This window comes from Hylobates moloch, unplaced genomic scaffold (genome assembly GCF_009828535.3).
Source record: "Hylobates moloch isolate HMO894 unplaced genomic scaffold, HMol_V3 SCAFFOLD_10, whole genome shotgun sequence".
In the NCBI taxonomy this organism is placed as follows: Eukaryota; Metazoa; Chordata; class Mammalia; order Primates; family Hylobatidae; genus Hylobates; species Hylobates moloch.
In genome coordinates, this window is record NW_026652285.1 from 8,762,442 (window position 1) to 8,788,231 (window position 25,790).

Consider the following 25,790-nt stretch of genomic DNA (forward strand, 5'->3'; position numbering starts at 1 on the left):
CTTCAAAAATGCTTCTTTGTTTGCCACATGTAATTAAAAATTTTTTTTAATTTTAATTTTTTATTTTATTTTATTTTATTTTATTTTATTTTGAGATGGAGTCTCACTCTGTTGACCAGTCTGGAGTGCAGTGGCATGATTTCAGCTCACGACAACCTCCACCTTCTGGGTTCAAGTGATTCTCGTGCCTCAGCCTCCTGAGTAGCTGGGATTACAGGTGCATGCCACCATGCCCAGCTGATTTTTGTATTTTTAGTAGAGACGGGGTTTTACCATGTTGGCCAGGCCAGCCTTGAACTCCTGACCTCAAGTGATCTGCCTGCCTCGGCCTCCCAAAGTATTGGGCTTACAGGTGTGAGCTACCACACCCGGCAAGTTTGATTACTTTTGAATCAGTGGTTTGAAACTGATGGAAATTATTTTTTTCCTCCTGTTTCAGAACATTCCAGAAATTGGAGCCATAGTTGGTTCTTAGCTATCTATTTATCTGTCTATGCATCTCTATCTATTTATCTGGAAATAGGTTCTCACTGTGTTGCCTAGGCTGGTCTTGAACTCCTGGGGTCAAGCAATCCTTCCATATTAGGGTCCTGAGTAGCTGGGATTACATGCAGATGCCACTGCACCAGCTCTATTTTATCTATATTTAATTGAGATTCTTGTGTATGTTATAATCATGAAAATGTTTCTGAATACTTTATTTTTATTTCAGAATGAAATTCACCAGAATTAGTACTCCCAAAAAATCTAAGAAAAAATCTAACAAAAGATCTGAGAAATCTGAAGCAACTGATGGAGATTTTATTTCTCAGACTAGAAAGGTAATTAAAATATTAGGGAGTCCTATAAGTGCCATTCTGTTTCCTTAAAAAACAAACAAAAAAACCCCACATTACTATGGGAAGTAATGAGCCAAAATAAAATTCATGTATTTCATAAATTGGTTAACTACAACCCTATGTTATGTTTCACTATTATCCCATTCGTCTAGATGTCTTATTGTGAGGTGAAAGTAATTGATAAAGGCAGAGTATAATTTACTTATAAAAAGCTTTCTTAGTGAGTTTACATCGTGATCATTTTCCCTAACACTGCCGATCTTAGTTTGGGCTCCTGTAACAAAGTACCATAGACTGAGTGGCTTAAACAACAGAAATATATTTCTCACAGTTACGGGGATTGAGAAATGCATGATCAAAGCATCAGCTGATGCAGTGTCTGGTGAAGCTGTCTTCTTGTTGTCTCACATGGTAGAGAACAGCTAGAGAGAGGGGGCTCCACCCTCATGACCTAATCACCTCCTAAAGGCCCTACCTCCTAATACCATTACATAGTGGGTTAGGATTCCAACATATGAATTTTCAGGGGATATATTCAGTCTGTAACACTGCCTATAGGTCATGATTGAATTTTTCATTTATTTCTATAGATTAGAGACTGAAAAGCAGTTTCTCAACCTTGCTATTATTGACATTTTGGCTGGATAATTCTTTGCTGTGGAGGGCTGTCCTGTGCATTGTAGGATGTTTAGCAACACTCTGGCCTCTATCCATAAGATGCCAGTAGCACCCAACTAACTCCTGTATAATGACAACCAAAAATGTGTCCGGACATTGCTAAATATCCCCTGGAGGGGAAAATAATCACTTCCACTTGAAAAACTACAGCTCTAAAGGGAGAGATAAGATATATAAGAATGGTTTAGTTGTTTCTACAAAATAAGCTCCTTGTCCCCACCATGGCAGAATTGGAGTAGGTACAGGTATGTGTATTTCGAAAAAGCCACCAAGGTGACTCTGAATTAATCCTTGAGTGAAAACCACTGCTACATTGGTATCTCCTTTGATTTTATTTAACAGCTGTCATTTTTTGGCATCTTACCACATTCTAGGCAGTGTGCTTAGTACTCACATCATTAATCTCATAAAGTAAATATTATTTAACCCTTTTTTATAGATGAAGAAACTTGCTGTTAGTTCATAGGGTGAGGAAACGTGTTTTTATTTGTGATTCTGGGAAGTGTCTTTCCTAGAGTTATACAACTATAAGCAGTTAGAAAGATGGTCTTTAGTCTGTTGGAAAACATGCGAGATTCCAGCTGATTGTACTACAGCTAAAGGTTAAAAGTCTCTGTGATGAACTTTGTCCCACATATTTTATTCTTCTTGATTTAATTCTAGAGGACAGCTTCAATTTTAATTTTTTTAGACATGATTACACCTTGGTTTGCCTCATGTACTACTTAAAATTGGGATTTAATAGTAAATTTTCCAGCAAGAGACGTCTCAAAATTAAATGTGTCCAAACTGGGACCTTTATCCAAACTTACTTAGATCAGGTATTTTATCTCATACTGTCAATGAACCTCTTACCACAGGGCCCTTGTTGTTCACTGAAGACTTATCCAGGCTTGTGTACTAGCTCTAGGGGAAAATCTTAGTAATTTTCTGGGTGAGATTTTTCTTTTTTATTTCTTTTTTCTTTTCGTTTGTTATTTTTGTAGAGACAGAGTCTTGCTATTTTGCCCAGACTGGTCTCAAACTGCTAGCCTCAAGCAATCCTCCAGCCCTGGACTCCCACAGTGCTGTGCTGGTATTACAGGCATGAGTGACTGTGCCTGGCCAGATTTTTAATGTTTCTATGAGAATAAGGAGTAAACTGGTTCTCCAAAGAGCCCCATATTCATAACAGCTTATTGTTTATGCTTTCAGATAATAGTTTAATAGTTAGATTTTTTTCTCTCCAGACATTTTTTCTCTGCTTAAATAGATATATCTTTTTTTTTTTTTGAGACAGAGTCTCGCTCTGTTGCCTAGGCTGGAGTGCAGTGGCGTGGTCTCGGCTCACTGCACTCTGCTTCCCGGGTTCACGCCATTCTCCTGCCTTAGCCTCCTGAGTAGCTGGGACTACAGGTACCCGCCTCCATGCCCAGCTAATTTTTGTATTTTTAGTAGAGACAGGGTTTCACTGTGTTAGCCAGGATGGTCTCAATCTCCTGACCTTGTGATCTGCCCACCTCAGCTTCCCAAAGTGCTAGGATTACAGGCATGAGCCACTGCACCCGGCCATCTTCTTTTTTTTTTTTTTTTTTCGAGACAGAGTTTCCCTCTTGTTGCCCAGGCTGGAGTGCAATGGCACGATTTTGGCACACTGCAACCTTGGCTTCCCGGGTTCAAGCCATTCTCCTGCCTCAGCCTCCCAAGTTGTTGGGATTACAGACGCCAGCCACCAAGCCCAGCTAATTTTTGTTATTTTTAGTAGAGACGGGGGTTTCGCCATGTTGACCCAGGATGATCTGGAACTCCTGACCTCAGGTGATCCACCCACCTTGGCCTCCCAAAGTGCTGGGATTAGAGGCGTGAGCCACTGTGTCCAGGCTCTTTCTTCTTTATCATATATAAGAAGCTTGAGGCTGGGTGTGGTGGCTCACGCCTGTAATCCCAGCACTTTGGGAGGCTGAGGCAGGCAGATCACCTGAGGTCAGGAGTTTGAGACCAGCCTGGCCAACGTGGCGAAACCCCATCTCTACTAAAAATACGAAAATTAGCTGGGTGTGGTGGTGTGCGCCTGTAGTCCCAGCTACTTGGGAGGCTGAGGCAGGAGAATCGCTTGAACTCGGGAGGCAGAGGTTGCACTGAGCCGAGATCATGCCACTGCACTCTAGCCTTGGCAGCAGAGCTAGACTCCGTTAAAAAAAAAAAAAAAAAAAACCTTGAGGCCAAGGTCCATGTATTATAATACTGTTTTCTTTATAGTATCCAGCCTAGAGCCATTCATATAGTAGGCTGGGTAACTGTTTGGATTTGGAAAGTACTTTGCCTGAATTTGGTGACTAAAATTAAAAAATAGATTGCCAAGTCTATACTACAGACATCCTCTTGGGTGTTTTGCTCACATGTAAATATATTTACCTGGATGATTTCAAGTAAGAAATAAAGGCAAACTAATAATAACTAGACACATTTCAATTTAAGGTCCCTGGTAAGATTTGAATAACCATTTCTTTGTTGATTATTTAATGTGATTTGTGATTGTATTTTTTTCTATTGTTAAATATAAAATATTTTCTTGTGATGTAAATTAATATTTCAATTTTTTGTCTAGGCAAGCAATGCTTCAAAAAACATATCAAAAGCAAAACAATTGATTGAAAAAGCAAAAGCTTTACACATCAGTAGGTCAAAGGTGACTGAAGAAATAGCGATACCCTTAAGGCGCTCCTCTAGACATCAGACACTTCCTGAAAGGAAGAAATTGTCAGAAACAGAAGTAAGTATTATAAATATCTGTTGGTATAAATTCTCTCCTATTTTGCTGTTTGGAGTGGGAGAAGGAAACCATTATAAAGTTATAAGGTAGGTTTGTGTGATAGCTTGAAGTGGTAGAGAGAATATCATTTTCAGTTTTGCTTTAAAAGCCTTCTGCTTTTTTTGTCTGCAGAATACAGTTTGAATCCTTCTTAAGTCACTCAAGATCTTTCATAAGCTGAACTACCTCTTCCCTTTTTTTTTTTTTTTTTTTTTGAGACAGAGTTTTGCTCTTGTTGCCCAGGCGAGAGTGCAATGGCTGGATCTCGGCTCACTGCAACTTCTGCCTCCTGGGTTCAAGTGATTCTCCTGCCTCAGCCTCCCAAGTAGCTGAGATTACGGGTGTGTACCACCATGCCTGGCCAGTTTTGTATTTTTGGTAGAGACGGGGTTTCACGGTGATTGGCCAGGCTGGTTTCTAACTCCTGACCTCAGTTGATCCACCTGCCTTGGCCTACTAGAGTGCCGGCCCTCTTCCCTTTCTTCAAAATGACTCTTTGCTCTAGTCACACAGAATTGTTCATTTCTCCCTAAATGGTGCAGTTTTCACGGTATTCGTTTTATTGTTATCAGCTTGAAATACACGTTCCAGGTTCTCTCTTCTATGTGAGGAATTCCTACTTAAACTTTGAGATCCTGCTGTCAGTACCTCTTTCTTTTTTTTTTTTTGAGACGGAGTCTCACTCTGTCGCCCAGGCTGGAGTGCAGTGGCGCAATCTCGGCTCACTGCAAGCTCCGCCTCCCGGGTTCACGCCATTCTCCTGCCTCAGCCTCTCCGAGTAGCTGGGACTACAGGTGCCCGCCACCACGCCCGGCTAATTTTTTTGTATTTTTAGTAGAGACAGGGGTTTCACCGTGGTCTCGATCTCCTGACCTCGTGATCCACCTGCCTTGGCCTCCCAAAGTGCTGGGATTACAGGCGTGAGCCACCACGCCTGGCCGTCAGTACCTCTTTCTAATAAAATAGTTTGAGATATAATTCATATATATGCATTTCACCATTTAAAGTGTACAATTCAGTGACTTTTGTATATTGACAGAGTTGTGCATCCATTACCATAGTCAATTTTAGAACATTTTCATTTCCCTAAAAATAGACTCTTTTCTTCTTGGTTGTCACCCCCCAATCCCCTCATTCCACCAGCCATAGCTAACTACTAACCTGTTTCTGTCTCCGTAGATTTGCTTGTTCTGGACATTTTATATCAATGGTATCGTATAGCATGTGGTTTTTTGTGTCTGGCTTCTGTTACTTAGGATGTGTTTTCAAGATTTATGTTACAGCCTCGGTATTTCTTTTCTTTCTGTTGCCAAATATCCCATTCATCACCTGATGGACATTTGGGTTGTTTTCACTTTTTGGCTATTCTGAACATTTTACCCCCTCCTCTTCAAAGCTGTGCTTGTATTCAAGACTCTTCTGGTTGAATATATAAAAAGAAAAACTGAAAACAAATTAAAAAAATAAAATAATGGGATGGGCACAGTGGCTCACACCTGTAATCCCAGCACTTTGAGAGGCCGAGGCGGGAGGATCACGAGGTCAGGAGTTTGAGACCAGTCTGACCAACATGGTGAAACCCCGTCTCTACTAAAAATACAAACATTAGCTGGGCATGGTGGCGCAAGCCCGTAATCCCAGCTACTCAGGAGGCCGAGGCAGGAGAATCGCTTGAACCTGGGAGGCAGAGGTTGCAGTGACCCGAGATCGTGCCACTGCACTCCAGCCTAGGCAACAAAGCTAGACTCACAAAAAAAAAAAAAAAAAAATGGCTGGGCACTGTGGCTCACACCTGTAATCCCAGCACTTTGGGAGGCCAGGGTGGGTGGATCACGAGGTCAGGAGTTCGAGACCAACCCGGCCAACATAGTGAAACCCCGTCTCTACTAAAAATACAAAAATTAGCTGGGTGTGGTGGCAGGTGCCTGTAGTCCAAGCTGCTCTGGAGGCTGAGGCAGGAGAATCACTTGAACCCGGGAGGCGGAGGTTGCAGTGAGCTGAGACCACACCATTGCATTCCAGCCTGGGTAACAGAGTGAGACTCTGTCTCAAAAATAAATAAATAAATAAATAATAAATAAAATAAAATAATGAAAACTGTGCTTGCTGATGCCTTCAAGACAAATATTTTCTTTTCTGATACGTACTTTTGTATATTTTTTTGTGTTGATGGTGCACTCACCATGCTGTATTATAACTAAACTGTCTGCTCATGGGCTAGCTCTCCCTCTCTCCCCCTCTCCCCTACATTCAGATTAACATTTGATGCCAATTCTTGAATTTCGTCTGTGTATACATTTCCAGGATGTACAGTTCCAACAGGGCTATAACCAGACTTTTTATAGCTTTGTCATATTGACTGTTTTATTTGGAGTACAGTCTGTTAGTTGCTTTTTAAAAAATTTCTGCATATGAATACCAGGTCGTATGTTAGTTGCTTTTTTTTTTAGATAGAGTTTTGCTTTTGTTGCCCAGGCTAGAGTTAATGGCGCGATCTCGGCTCACTGCAACCTCTGCTTCCTGGGTTCAAGCGATTCTCCTGCCTCAGCCTCCCGAGTAGCTGGGATTACAGGCATGCACCATCACACCCGGCTAATTTTGTATTTTTAGTAGAGACGGGGTTTCTCCATGTTTCTCAGGCTGGTCTTGAACTCCTGACCTCAGGTGATCCCCCCGCCTTGGCCTCCCCAAGTGCTGAGATTAGAGGCGTGAACCACCGTCCCGGCATTAGTTACTTTTTCAAAAAAGAAATCCCTTTTGAGCCTGGTGGCTCACGCCTATAATCCCAGCACTTTGGGAGGCCAAGATGGGAGGATTGCCTGAGCCCAGGAGTTCGAGACCAGCCTGGTCAACATAGGGAGACCCTGGCTCTACAAAAAACACAAAAATTAGCCAGGCGTGGTGGTGTGCGCGTGTAGTCCTGGCTTCTTGGGCAGCTAAGGTGGGAGGATGGCTTGAGGTCGAGAGTTTGAGGCTGCTGTGAGCCATGATCATGTTACTGCACTCCACCTTGGGTGGCAGAGTGAGACCCTGTCTCAATTTAAAAAAAAAACATGAGGCCAGGCGCAGTGGCTCACTCCTGTAATCCCAGCACTTTGAGAGGCCGAGGCGGGCGGATCACCTGTCAGGAGTTCGAGACCAGCCTGGCCAACATGGCGAAACCCCATCTCTACTAAAAATACAAAAATTAGCTGGGCGTGGTGGCACACACCTCTAATCCCAGCTACTTGGGAGGCTGAGGCAGGAGAATCACTTGAACACGGGAGGCGGAGGTTGCAGTGAGCCAAGAGTACACCACTGCACTCCAGCCTGGGCAACAGAGAGGGACTCCATCTCAAAAAAAAAAAAAAAAGAATAAAAATAAAAAAGAAAGCCCATGGTTATAATAAATGTACCCTGATATCATATAAACTTGTTTGATGTAAGCATGGACTCCTGCTATTCTATCGTGTGTTTTCTGTTTCAATGAGATAATATCTGATGGGAGGTGTATGGAGCTGCTAATTATGTTTTCCATGGTTTCTATCACTGTGATTCTTTTGAAATTTCAATGATATTAATTATATGATTTAATTAAATTTTTTTCCTTATTTTGTCTTAGGATTCTGTTATAATAATAGATTCAAGTCCTACTGCTTTAAAGCATCCAGAGAAAAATCAGAAGAAACTTCAGTGTTTGAATGATGTGCTAGGAAAAAAACTTAACACATCCACTAAAAATGTACCTGGTAATCAGATTTAATAATATTTATGATGTATATTAGAATGTTTTGGGGTTTTTGTTTTGTTTTGTTTTTGTGTTCTGGGGTATTTATTTATTTATTTTTTATTTTTTTGAGACGGAGTCTCGCTTTGTCGCCCAGGCTGGAGTGCAGTGGCAGGATCTTGGCTCACTGCAACTTCCACCTCCCAGGTTCAAGCGATTCTCCTGCCTCAGCCTCCTGAGTAGCTGGGACTACAGGCACCCACCACCATGCCCAGCTAATTTTTTTGTATTTTTAGTAGAGACGGGGTTTCACCTTGTTAGCCAGGCTGGTCTCGAACTCCTGACCTCGTGATCCGCCTGTCTTTGCTTCCCAAAGTGCTGGGATTACAGGCGTGAGCCACTGCGCCCGGCCTGTGTTTTGAGGTATTATTCCGAATGTGCTCATGATTGAAATTTAGTATCTTATGTAAAATTTTAACTGTATTATATTTCTATTTTAGTAAGTAAAGTTATGGTATAGTGAAGAGTTTTTCTTTTTTTTTTTTGTGACAGTCTTGCTCTACTAAAATACAAAAATTTAGCTGGGTGTGGTGGCAGGTACCCGTAGTTCCAGCTACTCGGGAGGCTGAGGCACGAGAATCACTTGAGCCCTGGAGGCAGAGGTTGCAGTAAGCCAAGATCATGGCACTGCACTTCAGCTTGGGCTACAGAGTGAGACTCCGTCTCAAAAAAAAAAAAAAAAAAAAAGAAAGTAGCTGAAGGTGGAGGTGGTAAACATTGATACTAACCTAAGTATTTATTTTTCTAAGGAAAAATGAAAGTCGCTCCTGTATTTCTTGTCAGAAAAGCACAGAAAGCAGCTGATCCTGTCCCTAGTTTTGATGAAAGCAGGTCAGTCCAATATAAATTTTTAAATGCCAAAATATTTTATGGAATGTATTTGTATTGATGTGTTTACTTTGATGAGAAAGCATGTGAATTATTATTTGAAGCTCTAGTAAGTCAGTCCGGTTTCAAAGTTGGCAATATTGACAATGCTGCAACTGCTATTTGAATATCTTGGTTTTTTGCAAGTGCTTTGGCCGTTGCTAGACAAAACAGAATAATAAGCAAACCAAAAATACAAAAAAGCTGATAATGAATTTTATTCAGTAAATATTTAAATACCTACTAGTATGTACCAGGCACTGTTTTTGGTATCAGAGATATTATGGGGATAAGACAGGACACATTCCCTGTCCTCATGTGGCTTAAGTGGAGATGGAAGATGGTCTACGATTAAACATTCATTGGGCCAACAAATGAAAAATTGCAGTTGTGCTAAGGAGAGGTATAATTCATATTGAGGAGGTTTGGTCTGATTAAAGAAGACTTCAATGAGGAAATGATGTCTGAACTGAAATTTGAAGGATGAGCAGAAGTTCATCGGGAGGAGGAACTGTGTTTCAGCCAGAGAGAACTGTCTATGTAAAGTCCCTGTAGCTGGAAGGAGCTTGCTAAATACCAAAAACTGATAGAATGCTAGTGTGACTAGAGCACAGAGAAGGGTGAGAGGTGGGTGCCAGCCAATGTAGGACCTAGGAGGCCATGTTAAGGGATTTTATCATTATATTCAGAGCAAATAAGAAGCAGCCAAAGGGTTTTAAACGTATATATAGACCTAAACAGATTTGGATTTTAGAAGTTTAATTGGCCTGCTGGATATGGAATGGAATGGAAGTAGATGTAGGAGTCCAGGTATTGTGAGATGATGGAGGTAAGGACTAGGTTGTTGGAGATGACATACAAAAAGATTTTAGGAGATGAATTAAAAATCCCTTGATGATTAATGAGATTTGTGGGGGTGAAGGTGTGGGAGAGGAAGGTATAGGATGACATGTAAGTTCTAGTTTATGCGCCTGGGTGGCATGATGGAAGATCAGGTCTAGGAGCAACATGGGTTCAGATTATCTTTTTTTTCTGTTCAGGTTTTACTGAGGTGTAATTATATATTGTTAAGCACACACATCTTAAGTATGCAGTTTTGACAAGTGCATCTTATCAAGAAATAACAATCTTCCTTTTAGCTCAGAAAGGTTTTGTGTCCTCTTTCCTATTATCCCCACCATCACCATCACCACAAGATTACCAAAATGTTCTGATTTCTATTTCCATCAATTAGTTTGATTTCTGTTACCATAGATTAATTGTGTCTATTCTAAAACAGCACATAAACTTCATATATATATTCTTTTGTGTCTGGTTGCTTTTGCATAGTATACACGCCCACAGACACATGCACACATACATATTTTGAAATCAACTTCATTCAGATATATTGTCCATATAATAATATGTGCCTATTTTAAGTAAACAGTTTGAGGTTTTTTTTTTTGTTTTTTTTGTTTTTTTTTTTAAGACAGAGTCTCACTCTGTCGCCAGGCTGGAGTGCGGTGGCATGATCTTGGCTCACTGCAACCTCTGCCTGCCGGGTTCAAGCGATTCTCCTGTCTTAGCCTCCTGGGTAGCTGGGACTACAGGCACGCACCACCACGCCCAGCTAATTTTTGTATTTTTAGTAGAGATGGGGTTTCAACATGTTGGCCAGGACTGTCTCGATCTCTTGACCTTGTGATCCGCCCGCCTCGGCCTCCTAAAGTGCTGGGATTATAGGCGTGAGCCACTGTGTCCGGCCAACAGTTTGAGTTTTATTTTCTCTCTCTCTCTTTTTTTTTTTTTTTTTGAGACGGAGTTTCGCTCTTGTTGCCCAGGCTGGAGCACGATGGTGTGATCTCGGCTCACCGCAACCTCCACCTCCCAGGTTCAAGCGATTCTTCTGCCTCAGCGTCCCGAGTAGCTGGGATTACAGGCATGCGCCACCACGCCTGGCTAATTTTGTATTTTTGGTAGAGATGGGGTTTTTCCCTGTTGGTCAGGCTGGTCTCTAACTCCTGACCTCAGGTGATCCGCCCCCCTCAGCCTCCCAAAGTGCTGGGATTACAGGCGTGAGCCACCGTGTCTGGCCCACAGTTTGAGTTTTAACAAATATATATATATCTATAATTACCACCACAATAAAAATATAGAACATTTTCATCACTCTCAAAAAGTCTTCTTGTGTCTCCTTGCAGTTAATTTCTGCCCAATCCCATGCAATCTCTTATCTGCTTTCTGTTGATATAGACTAGTTTGCCTTTTCTAGACTCTCATATAAATGAAATCCTGCAGTAGATATACTTTTGTCTCTAGTTTCTTTGGCAAGGTAGCATATCAGTTGTCTGTTCTTTTTTGTAGTTAAGTAGTACTCATATGAATATGCCGAGAGATATATATATATATATATGTTTTTTTTTTTTTTTTTGAGACGGAGTCTTGCACTGTCACCCAGGCTGGAGTGCACTGGCACGACGTCCGCTCACTGTAACCTCCGCTTCCTGGGTTCAAGCAATTCTGCCTCAGCCTCCCGAGTAGCTGGGATTACAGGCATCCGCCAACACGCCCAGCTAATTTTTTGTATTTTTGGTAGAAATGGGGTTTCACTATGTTGGCCAGGCTGGTCTTGAACTCCTGACCTTGTGATCCGCCTGCCTCGGCCTCCCAAAGTGCTGAGATTACAGGCGTGAGCCACCGTGCCTGGCCTACTGCAATGTTTTTTATTTATTCTTTATTAATGGGCATTTGGATTATTTTCAGTATTTGGCTGTTATTAAATAGACTGCTATGAACTTTTTTTTTTTTTTTTTTTTTTTTAATGGAGTCTCGCTCTGTCGCCCAGGCTGGAGTGCAGTGGCGCAATCTAGGCTCACTGCAACCTCTGCCTCCTGGGTTCATGCCATTCTCCTGCCTCAGCCTCCCGAGTAGCTGGGACTACAGGTGCCTGCTGCCACGCCCAGCTAATTTTTTTGTATTTTTAGTAGAGACGGGGTTTCACCGTGTTAGCCAGGATGATCTCGATCTCCTGACCTCATGACCCACCCACCTCGGCCTCCCAAAGTGCTGGGATTACAAGCGCAAGCCACTGCGCTCGGCCTGACTGCTGTGAACATTCTTATACACATGTACGGACAAGTGTTCTCATTTTTCTTGGGTAAATAAATACCTAGAAGTGGAATTGCTTTGTCATTAGGGAGGTACATGTTTAACATTATAAGAACCTGGCAAACTGTTGTCCCAAGTGGTTGTTCAGTTTTACACTCCCACCAGCAATGTGTAAGCGTTCTAGTAGCTGCCTATCTTTGCCAACACTTGGCATTATCAGGCTTTTTTTTTTTTTTTGAGACGGAGTCTCACTCTGTCATCCCCAGACTGGAGTGTAGTGGTGCAATTACAGCTTACTGCAGCCGTGACCTCCCAGGGTCAGGTGATCCTCCCTCCCACCTCAGCCTCCCAAGTAGCTGGGACTACAGGCATGTGCCACCATGCCCAACTAATTTTTTGTATTTTTTTTTTCTTTGATAGAGACAGGGTTTTGCCATGTTGCCCAGGCTGGTTTCAAACTCTTGGACTCAGGTGATCTACCCACCTTGGCCTCCCAAAGTATTGGGATTACAGGCGTGAGCCACAAGCAAGGTCAATTCTATCAATTCAAAGTGTGTATTTTGGTGAGCTTTGTAAGTTGTACACACAGTGAAACCACCATAATCAAGATACCAAGTTATTTCCATTACCTGCCTCGGACTTGTCATGCTTTTTTGTAGTCCGTTCTCTATGTGGCCCCAACCCAGGCAAATGCCAGTCTCTTTTCTTTATACTAATTTATATTTTCTAAAATTTTATATTAATGAAATAATATAGTATATGCTCTTTTGTGTCTGGCTTCTTGTAATTGGCATGATGATTTTGAGATTTATTCATGTTGTCAAATATATCATTAGTTTTCTTTTTGTTTTCTTTTTTTTTTTGAGACAGAGTCTCGCTCTGTCACCCAGACTGGAGTACAGTGGCATGATCTTGGCTCACTGCAGTCTCTGCCTTCCGGGTTCAAGTGATTCTTGTGCATCAGCCTCCTGAGTAGCTGGGACGACAGGCCTACACCACCATGCTCGGCTAATTTTTGTATTTTTTGTAGAGACGGGGTTTCACCATGTTGGCCAGACTGATTTCAAATTCCTGACCTCCAGTGATCTGCCTGCCTCGGCCTCGCAAAGTGCTGGGATTACAGGTGTGAGCCACCGTGCTTGGCTATATTTTTGCTTAGTAGTATTCATTGTATGGATATACCACTTTTTGTCTCTCCATACACCTATTAATGGACACCTGGATTGTTTCCTTTTGTCTTTTCCCTCCACTATAAGAGATGGAGTCTTGCTGTGTTGCTCAGCCTGGCCTTGGACTCCTGGGCTCAAGCAATCTTCCTTCCTCAGCCTCCTGAGCAGCGGGGACTCAAACGTGCACCACTGCACCCAGCTGTTTCCAATTTGAAGTTATTGGGAATAAAGCTGCTATGAACATTCATGTATAAGTCTTTGTGTGGATATACATCTTCATTTCTCTGTCTTTTTAATTTTATCTATTTGAATGGCTATGTAGGCATATCTCATAGTTTTAATTTACATTTTTCTCATGTCTACTGATGGTGAACATCTTGTGATTATTGGCCTTTTGTATATCTTCCTTAGGGAAATCTTTTGCCCCTTTTCTTATTGACTTGTCTTTCTTTTTGTTGAGTTGTGAGGATTCTTTATATATTCTGACTACATGTCCTCTGTCAGATACATGTTTTGCAAATATATTACCTTGCCTTTTTATTTGTTGCGTCTTTTGAAGTACAGAAGTTTGATGACGTCCAGTTTATGGGTTTGACAAGCCTAACATTTAAAAGACACAAAGAACCTAGAATAGACAAGATAATCTTGAAAAAGAAGAAAAATTTGAAGGCCTCTACACTACCTGATTTCAAGACAATGAACAAACCTACAGTAATAGAAGTGTGTTGTATTGGTATAAAAACAGAAAAATACCAACCTGGGCACCATTGTGGGACTCCATCTCTTTAAAAAAGTAAACAACTAGCCAGGCATGGTGGTGTATGCCTATAGGCCCAGCTACTTGGGAGTCTGAGACAGGAGGATCACATGAGCCTGGGAGGTCATGGCTGCAATGAGCTGTAATCATGCTACTGCACTCCAGCTTGGGTAACAGAGCAAGACACAGTTGTTAAAAAAAAAAAAAAAAAAAAAGTTTTTTTTTTTTGCTCTTCTTCAAAATTTGAAAATATATAATAAATTTTTGTTTATTATGGTGACCATATAGTACTGTAGAACACTTGAAGTTATTCCTCCTATCTAGCTATACTTTTATATCTGTTAACCAACCTCTGACTATGTCTCCCTCTCCCCTCCCCTCTCCTACCTCTATTAACCACTATTCTACTCTCTACTTCTATGAGATTTCTTTTTTTTTTTTTGAGGCAGCAACTTGCTCTGTTGCTCAGGCTGGAGTGCAGTGGTGCGCTCACAGCTCACTGCAGCCTCAACCTCCTGGGTTCAAGTGATCCTCCCATCTCAGCCCCTCAAATAGGTGGAACCACAGATGTGCACCACCATGTCCAGCTAATTGTTTTTTTAGTAGAGACAAGTTGTTGCTATGTTACCCAGGCTAAGGTTAACTTTTTTAGCTTCCACATAGGAGTGAGAACATGGGGTATTTATCTTTCTGTGTTCAGCTTATTTCACTTAACATAATATCCTCCAAGCTCTAAGACATCTCTTACTAGAGGTCCTGGATAGTTCAATTAGGAAAGAAGAATATATAAAAGGACATAAAGGTTTGGAAGGGGAGAAGTAAAACTATCCTTATTTGCAAATGATATATTAAAAAATCATTATTTTAAAGAAATCATTATTTTAAAATATATATATATATACATACATATTTTTGAGACAGAGTCTTGCTCTGTCAGCCAGGCTGGAGTGCAGTGGCACAATCTCGACTCACTGCAACCTCTGCCTCCCGGGCTCAAGCAATTCTGCCTCAGCCTCCTAAGTAGCTGGGATTACAGGGGTGTGCCACCACGCCCAGCTAATTTTTTTTTGTATTTTTAGTAGAGACGGGGTTTCACCACGTTGGCCAGGCTGGTCTTGAACTCCTGACTTCAGGTAATCCACCCGCCTCAGCCTCCCAAAGTGCTGGTATTATAGGCGTGAGCCACCGTGCCCAGCCCTAAAAATATATATTTAAACATTCTGAGCCGGGCGCCATGGCTCACACCTATAATCCCAGCATTTGGGAGGCTGAGGCGTGTGGATCACGAGGTAAGGAGATCGAGACCATCCTGGCTAACACGGTGAAATCCCATCTCTACTAAAAATACAAAAAATTAGCCAGATGTGGTGGCAGGCGCCTGTAGTCCCAGCTACTTGGGAGGCTGAGGCAGGAGAATGGTGTGAACCTGGGAGGCGGAGCTTACAGTGAGCCGAGATCCCATCACTGCACTCCAGCCTGGGTGACAGAGCAAGACTCCGTCTCAAAAAAAAAAAAAAAAAAAAAATCCTAAGGGTAGGCCAGGCATAGTGGCTCACACCTGTAATCCCAACACTCTGGGAGGCCGAGTTGGGCAGATCGCTTGAGATCAGGAGGTCAAGGGTCAAGACAGGAGGACTGCTTTGGAGTACAATGGCACTATCTTGGCTCACTGCAACCTCCACCTCCCGGATTCAAGCGATTCTCGTGCCTTAGCCTCCCAAGTAGCTACGATTACAGGTATGCACCACCACACCTGGCTAATTTTTGTATTTTTAGTAGAGACAGGTTTTGCCATGTTGGCCAGGCTGTCGCAAACTCCTGGTCTCAAGTTATCTGCTCACCTTAGCCTCCTAAAGTGCTGGGATTACAGGCATGAGCCACCTTGCCTGGCCTCTTTTGCTTTTTTAAAAATAGAGACTAGATCTTACTATTTTGCCCAGGCTGGTCTTGAACTCCTGGCTGGGGTTACAAATGTGACCCACCCACCTGGCCAAATGCCAAAATCTTATTTCTCATCAAACCTGCAATTATGGGCCTTAATATTGATGAATTCCAATGGAATTAACCACATGATGATGGTTTCCAAATGGTGATTCTCCATTGCAGTCATTCTTTCTTTGTTAGTTGGCTGCTATAAGGAAGAGCTTTTTTGTCTCCTCAGTTTATCTATTCACTTATTTCTTCATTTTTATTTTATTCAGTGAATTGTAATCCATTCATATTACTTATTTTGATGCTCAAGTTGTTTTTAATTTGGCCAGTGTGAGCTCTTCATCTTGGTTTCTATATCTCTTTGACATGTCCTCATAATTTATGGAGCATTTCTTAATTTCCGGAACAGGAAGATATTCGAGGCTTCTATTTTACTTGCCCTGTCTCAGCTCTGCAGTTAGCCATTTCTCTATGGACCCCTGGTTCCTTTTCATGGAGGATGGTATTTAGAGACGAAGGTCTAGCATTAAATTCATTGCTCCTGATGTGGCAGTGTTTCTAGGCCTTTTCAGTAGATAAAGTTAGGATATTGTGTTTATCTGTTTTGCATTCCCATAAACGAATACCTAAGACTCAGTAATTTATAGAGAAAAAGAGGTTTATTTGGCTTACAGCTCTGTAGGTTGTACAAGCATGGCACTAGCATCGGCTTGGCTGTTAGTGAGGCCTCAGGAATCTTTAACTCATGGCAGAAGGTGAAGGGAGAGCAGGCCTGTCACATGGCGAGAGAAGTAGCAAGAGAGAGGAGGAGGTACCAGCCTCTTTTAAACAACCATCTCTTGGGTGAACTAATAGATTGAGAAGTTACTCATTACTGTGAGGACAGCACCAATCCATTCATGAGAGATCTGCCCCCATGACCCCAAACACCTAGGCCTGCCTCCAACATTGGAGGTTATATTTCTTTTTTTTTCTTTTTTTTTTTTTTTTTGAGACAGAATCTCCCTCTCTCGCCCAGGCTGGAGTACAATGGCATGATCTCGACTCACTGCAACTTCCGCCTCCTAGGTTAAAGCGATTCTCCCTGCCTCAGCCTCCCAAGTAGCTGGGATTACAGGCGCCTGCCACCACAGCCAGCTAATTTTTGTATTTTTAGTAGAGATGGGGTTTCGCCATGTTGGCCAGGCTGGTCTTGAACTCCTGACCTCAGGTGATCTGTCCATCTCAGCCTCCCAAAGTGCTGGGATTACAGGCATGAGCCACTGCGCCTGGCCTGTATTTCAATATGAGATTTGGAGGGGACACACATCCAAACCATACCAGCTATATATGTATGTATATGTGTACACACATACAAACATTTAAAACTATTTATATGTGTGTAATATATGTATATGCATGTAATATATACGTAATATATGATACATTATGTATAATATGTATATTTTTTATTAGTACCGTACCCCCTCCTTAACACCTACCTTCTGCTATAGAGACATACTAATTTAACTACAACTTTACCCATCTTTTCCTCCTTCCCTCCAATTAATAGTTAAAAAAATACACTTCCTCTTTTCTAAAAAAGAAAAGAGATAACTCATTTAGTATCTATCTGGCTTCATAGCTTATTTTCCCTTCATTTCACTCAAAGAGGAAAGGAAAACAGAAATACAGAAAAAGTTTTTGTAGTCTCTTTTGAATTACCAGCCCAAATATCTAATTGCATAGAATATTGCGAGTCTGGTTCTTTCTACAGGCAGGCTAGGAAGGACATATAAGCTGTGACACACCATCTTCCACTGCTCCAACCTCCCATTCTCCCCACCTTTTTGTCTCTGTCCCACTCCTACCACTGTAGTCAGCCTCCCTATGATTTGCAATCTGAAGATAAACTGGGCAAAACTGAGACAATAATTAGGACCCTACTCTTCCTCCTGTTACATTGGGAACAATATTACATCAGAAGTTCTTGTATTAACTTTTTGAAATATGACAGTGATTTTTTTTTTTTATGATTGTTTAGCAAGAAAACAAAAGACAAGAGGGAAAAAACTCACCTACCACCCAAAGATAGGCCCCGTTAACATTTTGGTGGATGTCCTTTAAGTCACTTTTTTCTATACATATTTATTTTTATTTAATTTCTTAACATGGGTAGACTTTCATTTTTGTGATAAGCAAAAAAGAATTTGACCAGCTAATATTTTAGGTAATTTTATTACCTAAATGTATTAAATAAATTTGATAAAATTAATATTTGTCAATATTTTATATAAAATCTAAAACAAAATTTTTATATAATTATATATAAATTATATAATTGTATTTTATACATAAAGCTAATATTTAAGTATTTTATATAAATTACCTAATATGTGTTTTATATTTAGGTAAATTTATTACCTAAAATATTAATTTATTAAATTTATTTAATACATTTTATTAAATTAATTTATTTTTTTTATTTTTATTTTTTTTTTTTTGAGATGGAGTCTCCCTCTTTCACCCAGGCTGGAGTGAAGTAGCATGATCTCGGCTCCCTGCAACCTCCGCCCCCCGGGTTTAAGCCATTCTCCTGCCTCAGCATCCTGAGCAGGTGGGATTACAGGCACCCGCCACCATGCCCGGCTAATTTTTGTATTTTTAGTAGAGATGGCGTTTCGTCATGTTGGCCAGGCTGGTCTCAAACTCCTGACCTCAGGTGATCCACCCTCCTCAGCCTCCCAAAGTGCTAGTATTACAGGCGTGAGCCACCGTGCCTTGCCAATTTACTTAATTTTTAAAAATTTAAGGTGTTTCTTCTCTTTTCTGTTTTTTTGTTTTGTTTTGATTTGTTTTTTGGTTTTTGTTTTTGTTATTTTTTGAGACAGTCTCACTCTGTTGCCTAGAGAGAGTACAGTGGCGCGATCTTGACTCACTGCAACCTCTGCTTTCCAGGCTCAAGCGATTCTCGTGCCTCAGCCACCCGAGTAGCTCGGATTACAGGCATTTGCCACCACACCTGGCTAGTTTTTGTATTTTTAGTAGAGATGGGGTTTCACCATGTTGACCAGGCTGGTCTTGAACTCCTTGCCTTAAGTGATCCGCCCACCTCGGCCTCTCAAAGTACTTATATTACAGGCATGAGCCACCATGCCCAGCCCTAAAAATGTTTATTTTCCAGATAGTTTATTCCTTTAAATGTTTATAACCTTAGCTTTTCTTTTTCAAATCATTTTCTTAAAAGTCAAGATACATCTGAAAAGTCTCAGGATTGTGATGTTCAATGTAAAGCAAAGCGTGACTTCCTAATGAGTGGTTTGCCAGATTTGTTGAAACGGCAAATTGCAAAGAAAGCTGCTGCGTTGGATGTGTACAATGCAGTGAGTACCAGTTTCCAGAGAGTCGTTCATGTACAACAAAAGGATGATGGTAAGTTTGTTTTTTTATTATTGAATATTTACTCTTCAGCTGTTAGCAGGAACATTAAACTATGTAAGTTTCTTAAAGATGAGGCTGAAGTTTAATTATCATTCTTATGGTGACTTTAGTGGGAATTTTAAAGACAATTTCTCTCACTATCCATGGGGTTTGATTCCAGGACCCCCTTGTGGATACTAGCACTCATGGATGCTCAAGTTTCTTGTATAAAATGGTGTAGGCTGGGTGTGTGTCTCATGCCTGTAATCCCAGAGCTTTGAGAGGACAATGCGGGAGAAGAGCTTGAGCCCAGGAGTTCGAGACCAGCCTGGGCAACACAGCAAGATCCTGTCTCTAAGCGAACTAACTAAATTAATTAATTAATTAAAATTTGCTGGGCATGACGGTGTATACCTGTAGTCCCAGCTACTCGGGAGGCTGAGATGGGAGGATCACTTGAGCCTGGGAGGTCAAGGCTGCAGTGAGCCGTGATCATGCCACTGCATTCCAGCCTAGGTGACAGAGCGAGACCCTGTCTCAAAAAAAAAAAAAAAAGTTTAGCCTTTCTTCTGTACGTGGGAATTTCCCAGCTAGTCTTTTCAGTAATTTATTCTGCTTTTTCTTATTTCAATTGATGAAGGCTTTCTTGTTATTTTTACTAGTACAGCTTTATATAGCATTTTCGAATAGTATGTTCAACTGTAGAAATTAGTTATGCTTTTCTTGCCTCATTTTGATAAACTCATTTTCACAGGAGTGCTGCTATAAAACTTAGCGTATCAGGCCGGGTGCGGTGGCTCACGCCTGTAATCCCAGCACTTTGGGAGGCCGAGGCGGGCGGATCACGAGGTCAGGAGATCGAGACCATCCTGGCTAACACGGTGAAACCCCATCTCTACTAAAAATACAAAAAATTAGCCGGGCGAGGTGGCAGGCGCCTGTAGTCCCAGCTACTCGGGAGGCTGAGGCAGGAGAATGGCGTGAACCCGGGGGGCGGAGCCTGCAGTGAGCCGAGATCGCGCCACTGCACTCCAGCCTGGGTGAAAGAGCGAGACTCCGTCTCAAAAAAAAATAAATAAATAAATAAAACTTAGCATATCTATTTGTAGATGAGCAGAGAGGCAAGCACAGAGGGAACCTCTCTCTCTTACAACCTTCAGAATTATTGAACACTTACTATTGTCTGGAATTCTACTGAGCAATTCATATACATATCTAGTTTAATCCTGATAACAACTCTAAGAGGTTGAGTATTATAATTATCACCCTCACTTTGAATGTAAGGATGAAGAAACTAAGATTTAGGATTTCACCAGTGCTCACAAGGTTAGTAAGTGGCAGAGGTTGGGTTTGAATCCAAGTCTAACTTAAAAGTTTAGACTTTAGACCAGGATGCTAACTGCCTCCTAAAAAGTTTTTTTTTTTTTTAGACAGAATCTTGCTCTCTTGCCCAGGCTGGCAGTGATGAGATCTCAGCTCACTGCAACCTCTGTCTCCCGGGTTCAAGCAATTCTCTTGAACCTAAAAATGTTTTAGGGATTGCTGGTCTCGAACTCCTGACCTCAAGTGATCCACCTGCCTTGGCCTCCCAAAGTGCTGGAATTACAGGCATGAGCCACCAGGCCTGGCCCTCCTAAAAGTTTTAACTGGAGTATCAAGGTTGATTTGAAAAGAAAGGAAAGTTTGTTAATATTTCTTTGTTTTAAACAACTGGGAGGGAAGTCTAGGTGATTTTTATTAATTCTATTTGTTGGAGGGTAGGATTTTGTTCGCTATATAGGCATGTGGTTTTTGGTACGTTTGTGTTAATTATGTAGTTGTCAAGTCTTTTCATGTTTACATATTTGACATTCAGTAAATGGATAGTGTATAAATAAGGTTTATTAAGATATTTTTCTATTTTTCTTTAGGGTGTTGTTTGTGGCATTTGAAACCACCCTCTTGTACTTTCTTAACTAAATTTAAAGAACTGAACACTAAAGTAATAGATCTCTCAAAATGTGTTATTGCTCTTGGTGAATTTTCAACATTGAATTCAAAGTTGAAAAGCAGTAACTCTGCTGCTGTGGTAAGTATTAAATAGTTCATCCATTGTAGAGTGTTTCCCTTACATCTTGCAGAGGAAAAACATTTTTAGGTATCTACTCTTATAGCCTCGAGTGTTGTCCTAGAGTTTAATTTTTTTCTTTTTGAGACAGAGTCTCGCTGTGTTGCCCAGGCTGGAGTGCAGTGGTGCAGTCTTGGCTCACTGCAACCTCTGCTTCCTGAGTTCAAGCAATTCTGCCTCAGCCTCCCGAGTAGCTGGGACTACAGGCACACACCACCATGCCCGGCTAATTTTTGTATTTTTAGTAGAGACGGGATTTCTCCATGTTGGTCAGGCTGGTCTTGAACGCCCTACCTCAGGTGATTCCCCAGCCTCGACCTCCCAAAGTGCTGGGATTACAGGCATAAGCCACTGCACCCAGCCTAATATTTAAAAATAAATCCTAATTTAGTACACATTTCTTTTAAATACCCATAGAGCTTTAAAAACATTTTAAGAATTAATGATTGCCAGTTCTGAAAGAATGTTAGATTACATAGCACATTTAGATACTTTATAAGTAGGTCATATAATCTAATAGATATAATTAGTTAAAAGGGAAAAAAATAAATTAATCCTTCATAAGCCTTATATTTAGTGACTAAAGCTAATTTTTTTTTTTTTTTTTTTTTTTTTGAGACAGAGTCTTGCTCTGTCGCCCAGGCTGGAGTGCAGTGGCGCAGTCTCGGCTCACTGCAAGCTCCGCCTCCCAGGTTCACGCCATTCTCCTGCCTCAGCCTCTCCGAGTAGCTGGGACTACAGGCGCCCGCAACCACGCCCAGCTAATTTTTTGTATTTTTAGTAGAGACGGGGTTTCACTGTGGTCTCGATCTCCTAACCTCGTGATCTGCCCGCCTTGGCCTCCCAAAGTGCTGGGATTACAGGCGTGAGCCACCATGCCCGGCAAATTTTTGTATTTTTAGTAGACACGGGGTTTCGCCATGTTGGCTAGGCTGGTCTCAAACTCCTAATTTCAGATGATCCACCCTCCTCGGCCTCCCAAAGTGCTGGGAGTATAGGCGTGAGCCACCATGCCCGGCCTAAAGCTAATCTCATGTTGATACTGATTTATGATGGACAGACAGTGGTTGGTAGTATCGTAATTAACATGAATAGATGATGTTGGTCTGTTATTGTGCATTTTATTCTTTATTGCAGTTCATGAGGACAAGGAAGGAATTTACTGAAGAAGTAAGAAATCTTTTGCTTGAGGAAATTAGGTGGTCAAATCCTGAATTTTCATTGAAAAAATATTTTCCCTTACTCCTAAAAAAACGAATTGAGCACCAAGTACTTTCTTCTGAGTGTCATAGTAAACAAGGTTAGTGATAATTATTATCATTTATGTTAACATACCAGTTTTGGGTTTTTATATTATTTATTATTTTATTTTTATTTTTATTTCTGAGACGGAGTTTTGCTCTTGTTACCCAGGCTGGAGTGCAGTGGCACAAACCTGGCTCACTGCAGCTTCCGCCTCCTGGGTTCAAGTGATTCTCCTGCCTCAGCCTCCTGAGTAGCTGGGATTACAGGCGCCCACCATGACGCCTTGCTAATTTTTGTATTTTTAGTAGAGATGGGGTTTCACCATGCTGGTCTTGAACTCTTGATCTCAGGTGATCCACCTACCTCTGCCCCCCAAAATGCTGGGATTACAGGTGTGAGCCACTGCGCTTGGCCTATTTTTTTTTTTTTTTTTTTTTTTTTTTTTTTAGACAGAGTGTTGCTCTGTCACCCAGGCTGGAATGCAGTGGTGCAACTTTGGCTCCCTGCAACCTTCGCCTCCCGGGCTCAAGTGATTCCTGTGTCTCAGCTTCCCGAGTAGCTGGGACCACAGGCTTGCGCCACTGCACCTAGCTTATTTTATTTTTAAATTTTTACTTATTCTTTTGAGACTGGGTTATGAGACTGGCTAGTTTTTGTATTTTTGGTAGAGACCAGGTCTTGCCATGTTGCCCAGGCTGGTCTTAAACTCCTGGGCTCAAGTGATCCTTTCACCTTAGCTTCCCAAAGTGCTGGGATTACAGGCAGGACCCACCACAGCGGCCTAACATGTCAGTTTTGAAAACACTAAGACGTAACCATTGGCACTTGGAAGTGTTCATCACAGACAACATTGCTTACAGTTGGCAGGGAGAATTGTTCAGCTGAAGTAAAAGTATCTTGTACAATGCAATGTGCAACGTTAATCCCTGCCACTTTCCAAAAATGCCAACTCAAAGATAGCTTTAATTATGTTAAAATATTATTTATTTAAGGAATACCTTAGATAATTTTAGCCTATATAGCTTGTATAAAAGACAGTCTAAGTATTAAAATCTCCAGCTTGCTTTCAGTATGTTATATTTGATTCTTGCCTTTTTATTTTATTTTATTTATTTATTTTTTGAGACAGAGTCTTGCTTTGTCACCCAGGCTGAAGTGCAGTGGTGCGATCTCAGCTCACTGCAACCTCTGCCTCCCAGGTTTGAGTGATTCTGGTTCCTCAGCCTGCCTAGTAGCTGAGATTGCAGGCGCCTGCCACCATGCTTTTCTAATTTTTTTTTTTTTAGTAGAGATGGGGTTTCACCATGTTGGTCAGGCTGGTCTCGAACTCCTGACCTCAACTGATTCACTCGCCTCAGCCTCCCAAAGTGCTGGGATTATAGGCATGAGCCACCATATCTGGCCTATTTATTTGTTTATTTATTTATTTATTTTTATTTTTATTTTTTGAGACGGAGTCTTGCTCTGTCGCCCAGGCTGGAGTGCAGTGGTGTGATCTCGGCTCACTGCAGGCTCAGCCTTCTAGATTCCACCAATTCTCCTGCATCTGCCTCCTAGGTAGCTGGGATTACAGGCACATGCCACCAGGCCTGGCTAATTTTTGTATTTTTAGTAGAGATGGGGTTTCAACATGTTGGCCAGGCTGGTCTTGAACTCCTGGACCTCAGGTGATCCACCCACCTTGGCCTCCCAAAGTGCTGGGATTACAGGTGTGAGCCACCGCACCCAGCCTATTTATTTATTTTTTAAGAGACAGGCTAACATGGTGAAACCCCATCTCTACTAAAAATACAAAAAATTAGCCGGGCTTGGTGGCGGGCACCTGTAGTCCCAGCTACTCGGGAGGTTGAGGCAGAAGAATGGCGTGAACCCTGGAGGTGGAGTTTGCAGTGAGCCGACATCACGCCAGCCTGGGCGATAGAGTGAGACTCCGTTTCAAAAAAAAAAAAAAAGAGAGACAGGGTTTCACTTTGTCACCCAGGCTAGAGTACAGTGGTGTGATCATGGCTCCCTGCAGCCTCGATCTCCTGGGTTCATGTGATCCTCCCACCTCAGCCTCCCAAGTAGCTTGGACTACAGGTGCACGCCACCACTCTTGGCTGATTTTTGTATCTTTAGTAGAGATGGAATTTCCCCATGTTACCCAGTCTGGTCTTAAATGCATAGAATCGAGCAATCCGCTCACCTCAACCTCCCAAAGTTCTGGGATTAGAGGCCTGAGCCACTGCACCTGGATTGGCTTTGCATTTTAAAGTTACAAGACTATTGGATACTTGGAAGTGATATTAATATTACTGGTTTTTGTTGATTAGTAAGCACATGCACTTCTTTAATTCTCAAAGTAGAACTAGAGGCTGATGTCAGCCATAAAGAAACCAAAAGGAAACGCGTGGAAGCAGAAAATTCTAAGTCAAAAAGAAAGAAACCAAATGAGTATTCAAAAAATCTGGAGAAGACCAATAGGAAGTCAGAACTTGGCAAAAGAAACAACTCTTCTGGGATAAAGCTAGATTCTTCCAAAGGTACATTTTCTAAAATATCCCAAAAGAAATAGATTGCTTTGAGTACATGCAAAGTGGAAACCAAAGCAGTAGAAAATTTTGATATTCTTTTTAAAAAATTTTAATTCAATTGTATTTTATTTATTTATTTATTTATTTTTTTTTTTGGAGACGGAGTCTCGCTCTGTCACCCAGGCTGGAGTGCAGTGGCGTGATCTCGGCTCACTACAAGCTCCGCCTCCTGGGTTCACTACAAGCTCCACCTCCTGGGTTCATGCCATTCTCCCGCCTCAGCCTCTCTGAGTAGCTGGGACTACAGGCGCCCGCCACCACGCCCGGCTAATTTTTTATATTTTTAGTAGAGACGGGGTTTCACCGTGGTCTCGATCTCCTGACCTCGTGATCCACCCGCCTCAGCCTCCCAAAGTGCTGGGATTACAAGCGTGAGCCACCGCGCCTGGCCTTCAATTGTATTTTAATTTTAGATTTTCTTTTTCTTTTTTTTCTTTTTTTGAGACACAGTTTCGCTCTTGTCACCCAGGCTGGAGTGCAATGGCACGATCTTCACTCACTGCAACCTACCTCCACCTCCTGGGTTCAGGTGATTCTCCTGCTTCAGCCTCCCGAGTAGCTGGGATTACAGGCACCC

The 25,790-nt window shown here is 41.7% G+C and overlaps 1 protein-coding gene across 3 annotated transcripts in view; it reads left to right on the forward strand.

Moving 5' to 3' along the window:
* ATAD5 (ATPase family AAA domain containing 5) overlaps positions 1-25,790 on the forward strand; it is a 69,394-nt gene that overhangs the window by 4,524 nt on the left and 39,080 nt on the right. Inside the window, exons 3-10 of one of the 3 annotated variants that reach the window (XM_032162917.2) lie at positions 713-821; positions 4,105-4,269; positions 7,910-8,036; positions 8,824-8,905; positions 19,116-19,300; positions 21,199-21,356; positions 22,533-22,695; positions 24,986-25,162. In XM_032162917.2, coding sequence (XP_032018808.1) covers positions 713-821; positions 4,105-4,269; positions 7,910-8,036; positions 8,824-8,905; positions 19,116-19,300; positions 21,199-21,356; positions 22,533-22,695; positions 24,986-25,162 — 1,166 coding nt within the window. Of the gene's footprint in view, positions 1-712; positions 822-4,104; positions 4,270-7,909; positions 8,037-8,823; positions 8,906-19,115; positions 19,301-21,198; positions 21,357-22,532; positions 22,696-24,982; positions 25,163-25,790 lie in introns of all 3 variants that reach the window. The other 2 variants (XM_032162916.2, XM_032162919.2) reach the window with 2 other exon arrangements.